The sequence below is a fragment of the Blennius ocellaris genome (assembly GCF_963422515.1).
Source record: "Blennius ocellaris genome assembly, chromosome: 10".
NCBI classification, from domain to species: domain Eukaryota; kingdom Metazoa; phylum Chordata; class Actinopteri; order Blenniiformes; family Blenniidae; genus Blennius; species Blennius ocellaris.
Window position 1 is genome coordinate 13870873 of NC_137659.1, and position 8664 is coordinate 13879536.

The 8664-nt window shown below is 44.9% G+C and overlaps 1 protein-coding gene across 1 annotated transcript; it reads left to right on the forward strand.

The window, feature by feature from the left end:
- Positions 1 to 4646: 4646 nt before the first annotated feature.
- b3gnt5b (UDP-GlcNAc:betaGal beta-1,3-N-acetylglucosaminyltransferase 5b) lies at positions 4647 to 8114 on the forward strand. Its single transcript, XM_080502861.1, has 2 exons — positions 4647 to 4862; positions 6374 to 8114. Exon 2 carries the CDS (start codon positions 6662 to 6664, stop codon positions 7826 to 7828), a length of 1167 nt encoding a protein of 388 aa, XP_080358987.1. The 5' UTR covers positions 4647 to 4862; positions 6374 to 6661; the 3' UTR covers positions 7829 to 8114.
- Positions 8115 to 8664: the final 550 nt, after the last annotated feature.

An 8664-nucleotide genomic window follows, 5' to 3' on the forward strand; every position in this document is an offset into this window, starting at 1 on the left:
GGAAACGAGGACAAATGGCTCTCGACAGCAACATCTATCTATCCAATGTGATCGGCTAATAGTTTCCTCTATTAATGGCTCCTCGTTGATCACTGCTGAATGATGATCCGACTAACTCGGCTTAATTGCGTCCTGTTTCCCCTGCTGTGGCCATTAGACATCGGGACATCGTCTGGGGCGTCGTTTCCTCCACGGGGCTTTGCAGTCACAACCTTGTTGTGCTGACGCCGCACACACTGCGACGGCTGACTGACTGACTGGCAGCGGCGGCGGCAGGGTTCCACCTCTGCTTGGCTCGCTAAGCTCGTGCTCTGTAACATGCGGCTTTCTTGTCTGGCAGTGACCTCAGTACGCGCTACAGCGCCGGCATTGGTTAAGCAAGTGTTGCCCGGCATTCTTAACACACACACACACACACACTCATCATAGAGACAGGCTACGTTCAGGCCTATGCACAGATAGACGGCGCTTTTGTTTGTAGTGTCATGAGGCAGGTCTGTGCTCGTGTTGACAAGCAGACTCGCAGCATTTGACTCGATGTAACATGGTATTTGCATATAATATATATATAAATAAATATGAATATATATCTGTGCTATTACAGGGGAATTTCTTTTGTATGCCACTCTTGCGCTAAGAGAGGATTTCTAAGTAACTTTTTGAAAAACGCTTGAATCACCATGTGTGATGTGGTTGTGCATCACTGGCAGTCATGACCACGACAAATGGTTTTTGTTATAAAATACCATTAAACCGTCATAGCTCAATCAAAAGGAGCAGCCTTTTGAAGGGTTTTTTTTTTCCTCCTTTTCTTTTCCTTCTTCTGCACTTTAGACTGGAAAATGGAGAAACAGGAAGTTGTGTTTATTTATGCCACCGTACACACACATCCCATGTTGAAAACTCCTCTGACCCTAGTTGACGTGCAGCGTCCCCGACGGTAAATAAAGCCGAGTCCTCGGGTACGTCAAACAGGTTTACTTCACGGCATTCCAGGCCTCATCTCGCAGCCACAACCAACGTCCAAAACTGCTCGATGCACGCACGTCGTCTTGACATTTTACTCCCTAATGTTACTCGTTTTGAAAGAAACAAGTGTACCCCAGCTCAAGTTTATTTTAAAGTTTGCTTTCGTACAGTCTGCAGCTTTTGGGCTGCATCACAAAGACACTATTTCAGACCTATGACAGTGAAATGGTATTTTATAATGGTTTGTTTTTAGATGACAAGCTTTTTACACTGCATTCAAGTGTGTTTGCTATTTTTTTTTTTTTTTTTTTTTGTTCCTACCGAAAGTACTAACGTTAATTCTATCTTTGCTATGTTGGAGAGCCGTTGGAAGGTTTTGTACTTATCAAAACTTTTGTAATTTTGATTTCTTTGTAGCTGCACACTCAAAGTGAGAAGAAAAAAATAAAATAAAAAGAATCTGGATTTGTTGATGTATTATAACAGAAAATGTAAATACCAATTTTCAGGTTTTTTTGGTGTCTTTTCCCTCACCTATGTTGTACTCTCTTTCTCTCTCACTCACATGGTTGCAGTCTGCAGCCTCTCAATCAGACTGTTGTAATATCACTCAGATCTCAAGGTCTAGAATAAAATCTATTTTGATAATACGAGTGTGTCTGCTGGTTATTAAAACGTATCGCTACAAGGTTTTCTTCCCTGGAAATCGGAGCCTCTGTGCGTTCCCTTATTTAGCATCAAAGAATGAACAATGATCAGTTACTTGCTTGAGGAACCTTCAGGGATCACAGCCTCTTGACGGTTACAATAGTCGTTTCCCGCCCTGGACACTTAATGTGAATAATTGCTCATTTATCTGGTTTCTCAATGTTTTTTGCTTTCAAAAATGCTCCTTGTCCTTTCAGTTATTTTAAGAAAGGTGGAATTCCTACCAGCATAATGCTAAAGACTGCAGTCTTTGTGAGTGAATACTAATGTAATTGGTTGAATACAAGCATTTGTGTGGATGTGGGTAAGATTGATCCAAGTCAGGGCAGCAGGGTGCTGGAGATAATCAGGCTAACATCCGAAACGGGTCACCAGTCCCTGAGAGCAGGTTTGAAGTTTGAAGTTTTGAGGTAGTGGAATTGTCTTTTCTTGGAAGATATTTTCTTCTTTTTTTTAAGGCCACAATTTACCAAAAGCTTTGTTTCTTCTGCTTTGATCATGAAGCAGCTCTTAAATCCAAGCCCATGTGAACACTTGCCGACTTATCAGTCATGTCTTACTTTTGTTCATACGTTATCTGTGACCTCCTGTTGTCTGACCATTAGCGATTAGGGTAAGGACAAGTACATCGTGTATCTTATGAAATGACAAAACGCCATGAAAGGGAGCAAATATCTAGGAAATTGTCGTGCTTTTTTTCCATTCTGAGTAGTGACAGAACAAAAAGAAATCCAAATTCTGCACGTATCTATCCTATTTCACAAACATAAATACATTTGAAGTTCACATTTTTTTAAACTAATTATAAATTGCTTTCAATTTGAGACTACATAAATTAATTTTTAGATCATGAGATTGTCAAAATAAAAAATAGGCAGGTCATTTGCCATACATGTGCACGTTTATATCTATGTCTGTTTTACACTGAAGTCACGTCGTAACAGGTGGAAATTAGCATTTTTGCTATAATCTGGCATATTTACACTGTTTTACAGATGTTCATTAATATGCACTGTCCCTATCAAGTAAATTAATAAAGTAAAAAGTTTGACTACGCGAGATTTAGAAAATTGAGCGTGAAGAACATAGACCTATATTACATAGTTTTCTATACGTCCAGGGTGCAGACCGTTATACGTCACCACTACCAAGTCAGAAATGGAAGGGTGTTACAAAAAAACAACAATAAAAATCCCTTTAGTCTGTGGCAGACTTAACATAATTTTCACATGTGGTAGTTTTAAATCGACCCAGTAGTAAGGTTGAAATGTATTTGTCACGTTGCAGGATGTTTGTTCTCGCAGGTAAGTTTGGCGGCCTTCAGTCGTCCCCCCCCCCCTACGGAGTGCGTTGGATTGATCCAGGTGAGGAGAGGTGAACACTACGAGGCGAGAGGTTAACTGTGTCGCGTTCCTGCTAAAGGCTGCGGGTGTCAGTCACAGTGTGAGGTATGAAACTCACATCTCTAACCAAACACCATTTCTGCTTCTGCTTATTCAACTTGCAGAGATCCCCCCCCCCCCCCCCCCTCCCCCTCATCGATCAACACACAAGTTTGTCTTTTGTCACCAACGAGATTCTCGGTAAAACAACGCACGAGCATAGTATTATATAGATGGGAAACAACAGACGTGCTCTGAGGGGTTTCTTTGTCATATGTAAACTAGTTTTGTTTTTTTTTGCAAGGTGTTACACAGTTTCCTTCTTTATTTCCAAAATAACGAACATTATCCTTCCAAAAATGAAGATAACGTCCCGACGCTCGCTTCAAACTGCCGTTATTTAATGCAACGTTCACAGTCTTCAGACCGTAAGGCCACTTGCAGAGCTTCACTTTTAAAAACAATAGCAAATGTGTTTTACGTGTGCAACTTTTGTGATTCTTGGAGACTTTCTGTGTTCAGATTTCTGCCCATGACCAGTCGGTCCTGCATAACATCGCAGCTATTTTAAAATCGACGCAACTTACAAGTTGCTTTCACCAATTTCAAGCTAATCTGAAAACCACAGCAGATCCTAAACGTTTAATGATAAATTAAGATCTTGAAAGTGTGCATGCATTCTGGGTAACAAGTGAATTCGTGGACCCCTGAGACTACATATCAGTCTTTTTTTTAAATTTTTTAAACCTGCTCTGAAAAAAGAAATCTCGTGATCCATTAGTCATGTGCTCTTCAGGATCCAGCAGTCTTGTACAGTAGCCTTTTACATCTGTGACCCCCTGACAAACATTTTCTTCTTTCTAATCAGGTCAGTCAGTGTATTTTTAGACATTCATCTACTGCTGGAGTTGGTTGCTTCTCTCTCAGGTGAATCTTGTAGGCCGGCTGCCTATTAATGGAGGTTTGACTGGTCTGAAGCAGCTTGTTTGTGTGTCAATCTGTGCCGAATAGAACAGAAATGCAGACGAGATCAAATCTGATTTAGATTTTTCTTTTAAATTCCAATAGCTTTCGTTGATTCTTCAATCAATTTAAAAGAATCTAAGTGAAGATATAAAAAGAAAAGAGGTATGTTGTAGCTGCTGTAGACAGGATGCAGGGTGCATTCAGCTGCTTTTCTATTTTCTTAATAGCACATGCTAATGTTCTATCAAAGCTTTGCAGTGAAAGTTGACTTCCTGCAGTTTAAGGAGTATTTGCCTATTTGGGGCTTCAACGTATGGATGTCATTTGTACTGCCAATATTATTTGAATTTAACTGAGCTATTTGAATACATTCAAACGGTGCGTCCGTGCATGTGCACGATTTTCACCTTTTGGGTGTCTGTCAGAGGGGTGAGACGAAGCTCAGAGCGGGCCTTCCTCTCATCCTGCCCCCTCACTCTATCACCACCTCCACTCTGTGTAGTGGGAGGGAGGATGGGCGGGAGAAATTAAAGGAAGGGAGGGGTGTGAGCACAGCCGAGGCAACTGGCTTCACCAGCAACTTCCAGTCTATGTGCTGAGGTCAATGTGATGATATGGAAACAACACAGTGTTGGACACTGCCTCACATATCGTCTCACACACACTTGTTCTGCTAAGAAATGGTGCACTGCTTCTGACAAGTCTTCCACGTCCTGGTATCTGAAGGAAAAGTAAACTTGAAGCGGAGGAGGAGGCGGCTGAGGACAAGACCCACGGCTGTTGCTATCTCTGGATCAGATCTGCGCACAGTTTTTTGTTTTTTTCCCCCCCCCGCCGGTGAGTGTTTGGATGATCAATCTCATGATGGTCCAATGTTTTTCATCCCCTCCTGTTCAGCCTCGGCACTTCAAGTCTATTTATACAAATGGTGACTTTGAAAATATGCTTGTGGGGTGGGTCACTTTCACGGAGCTTGTTTTAGACGCTGCCGAGGCAGAACAGTGAGGATCAACTGTGCTCAGTACAGCGTGGAGTGCGTACGGAGACGAGAGACCGGTGGAGTGTGACAGTGGCAGAACGCCTTCGGTCAATATGCTTAAAAATGTAATGTTGCGGAGAGAACACAAGAGCCTTGGTTGGATCAACACAATACAATAGCTTTGTTATTGTCTAAATTGCAGATGAATGATTCATCGGGGTAGAATTTCACAGAGGTGTGATCTGTCAACAGCAGTGGCAATGTGCCACAGCAATTAGACAGAGCCAGGCAATAGATTGGTGACATTACACCTGTCACAAGATAGGTGTAGTGTCCGATGAAAGAAATGATCGGCTTGATATACAACAAGAAAAAAGATGATATTCTTTGATTACAGGCAGGTTTTGCAGTAGAATTTATGCGGTTTCCCGAAAAATGTGTTTGCGGGGTGTATGATGGTTATCTGTCAAAGACAAAGGACAGTGTCTGTATGGCGGCACTCACTCGAGCTATTTCGCTAAAACTGAAGACGTTTGTCATTTTGGCAAAGCAGACCTTTATTAATATGAATTATGTAAATTACCTACTGCCAAAAAAAACCCTTTTGAGTTTTTCCAGTCGTTATATAATTTCCAAATATGAATTGGGTTTCATGGCAGGGGGTCGACGAGGTAAAGCAGTGGGTGTAGAAGTGATAGCAGCGAGGCATTGTGAGCCAGAGGTGACGGTTTCTCATTATCAGACAGGAATAAAGCCGCCCTGACTCAATGACCCCATTAGGCACAGGCCTGCCAGTAATGTTGAAAAAGCTCAAAGTCCGCAGTGGGAGTCCCCGGGCCCATCATGATCCTCTCTTGGGTTTAGCCCAGTGTCCATGCGGAAGCAGCCTATTCTCATCCAGCATTGTGCAGCCGAGCTGTGTTGACGCTGTCCATTGTGTCCCGATGCTTTCCATGGCTCTCAGCGTTTTCAGTGGGTCTGCGCCTTAAACCCTTCCATTATGGACGAGCTTGTATTGCAACATTTGCTGTGTTGGCTGTTGCATTCAGCTGTTCCACCAAACCCACCCCTCACTATTCCTGTTTACTCCACCCACCAGCTTTAGGCTCCACAGCTAACGTTACTGCTCCAAAGCCAGTAGAGTGAAAACTTAAATTCTGATCTTTGTCATTATAGGAAGCTGTGTGTTACATGACGTGTTGCACTTTGAATAGAAACAGTAAGATGTGAGCTAATCAGAAATTGAGACACCATTTCAGTTTCCGACAACTACATCCCCCTTTTAGCAGGCAGTTATCAGATGTAGTTCCTCTTTCTTGTTTGAAATTGAGCATTTACTATCTGTTTTGGATGTGTCCTCCCTCCACAGAGCGACAACAGAAAGATGACTCTTCAGCAGTTGGGAAACTCTGAGCAAGTGATTCATTCTCTTGTGATGACGGACGTAATCCTGTGACTCCCGCCGCTGCCTCTGACTCCTGCTGAATGTGGAACGCCTAGGATGGAAGACCCAGCACATGCAGCTGTGACGCACTGGAACGACACTCCGACTCATTCTCTCGCCTCCTCCGGCCACACCGACACGACCCGCTGCTTCACCGTCTGCTTCACCTCCGGCCAAACAGGGACCACTGCCAAGCGGTGACTAGCTTCCAGGATGTTTGTCAATTTCCGCAGGATACGAAGATGTCAGTATGTGCAGCTGATGACCACCTGCTTGGTGCTGTCAGTGGTGATGATCTGCTGGGAGCAGCTGGACAGCAGCATCGTCAGCCACGTCAAGTCCTACTCGTACCGTTACCTCCTCGTCAACCAGTTCACCTACATCAACAAGAGCCTCACCATCCCTCGCGAGCAGGCCACACGCTTCAGCAACTTCCGCTACCTGCTGAACCATCCGGATAAGTGCGCGGACCAGGACGTCCTCCTGCTCCTCTTCGTCAAAACGTCGCCGCAGAACATCGAGCGGCGAAACGCCATCAGGTCCACCTGGGGTAATGAGACCTACATCCACAGTGCCCTGGGAGTGACGGTCAAGGTGCTGTTTGCTCTGGGTTCAATTCAGACCAAGAAGGAGGAGCCAACGTGGAGCAAGAGGAGCGGCGTGGGCTTCCAGGAGCACCTCCTCCAGGAGGATCGCCTCCATTCTGATTTGATCCAGCAGGACTTTTTCGACTCTTTCCACAACCTGACCCTCAAGCTGATCCTGCAGTTCCACTGGATGCACGATTACTGCGCGCACGCGCGCTTCCTCATGACCGCAGACGACGACATCTTCGTGCACATGCCCAACCTGGTGGGCTACCTGCAGGACCTGAGCCGCAGGGGCGTCGCTGACTTCTGGATCGGTCGAGTGCACAGGGGGGCGCCGCCCATCCGCGACAAGAGCAGCAAGTACTACGTCCCACTGGAGATGTACAAGTGGCTGTCTTACCCTGACTACACGGCCGGGGCCGGCTACGTCGTCTCCAGCGACGTGGCGGACAAAATCTACCGCGCCACGCTGACTCTGAACGCCTCTCTGTACATTGACGACGTGTTCATGGGCATCTGTGCCAATGCGGTGGGTGTGTCACCGCAGGAGCACGTCTATTTCTCAGGGGAGGGCAAGGCGCCGTACCACCAGTGCATCTATAACCAGATGATGACGTCCCACGGCCACGTGGAGGACATTCACGACCTGTGGAAGGCGGCGACGGACCCGCGGGTGAAGCGGTACACCTCTGGACCCTTTGGGAAGCTGTACTGCACAGCTGTGAAACTGGCACTCCTTTGTAGACCCTACTATTTCAACACCTATCCATGCAAAGCAGCGTTTTTGTAGTATCACAACAGTGTGCGTGCGTGCGTGCGTGCGTGCCTGTGTATGTGCGTGCGTGCGTGCGAGCGTGTCAGTCAGTCAATTGAGGATCATCGCTGGATATATTACCTCAGTCCTTTCAGTCGGACATCCACGCCAAAGCACTGTGTTAGGTATGTGTTGCCAGAGAGACGAGGCGATTCGCATCACACACACGGCGCGAGATCAGCGACCTCCAGTATTGGCGGTTTAGCAGCTTTACAGAACAGGCTTTACATTGACCGTAGAATGTGAAACAAAGAATTTTGAAGCGGCACCTTCAAAGAGAAGTCATTCACCAATGGGATTCCAGCTGACTGTTACATTATCACCATGAGTTGCTTCTTTAATGTCTTGAGGTTTTGTTTTGTTGGGTTTTTTTGCACCTTTCGTCCAACAGGACGCATCAGAAATGTGGAACTCAAATAAAATGGGATTAAGATACTGGCATTTTATCTATTTTATAACTCAAAGAGCATATGAGCCTACAGGAGGTGTGTGTGCTTTTTTTTTTTTTTTTTTTAACTGTTAAGGTGAGATGGTGCACTGATGTGATGTGTGAGTCAGTCAAACTAAAAAAACGTCTTCATGAAGTGCAAAAGAACCTGGGGGGGTTGTAATAGTACGATGAGAAAGAATGAAGTTGCATTTGTGAAAACTGTTTTTTAATTAAATAAAATCTGCGCTCTGTTGGCAAAGTGAAGCGCCGGGTCCTGTGTGCAAAAAGACTTTCCCGTCAAACGAAAAACAAGTGCTGAGAAAACACGCGCCGCGTCGATGTTGACATTTGATACCACAAATCAGCATTTGTAGGGTTAACA

Bases quoted from the DNA above. Each gene is read 5' to 3' on its own strand.
- b3gnt5b (XM_080502861.1), top strand. From the start codon at position 6,662: ATGTTTGTCAATTTCCGCAGGATACGAAGATGTCAGTATGTGCAGCTG.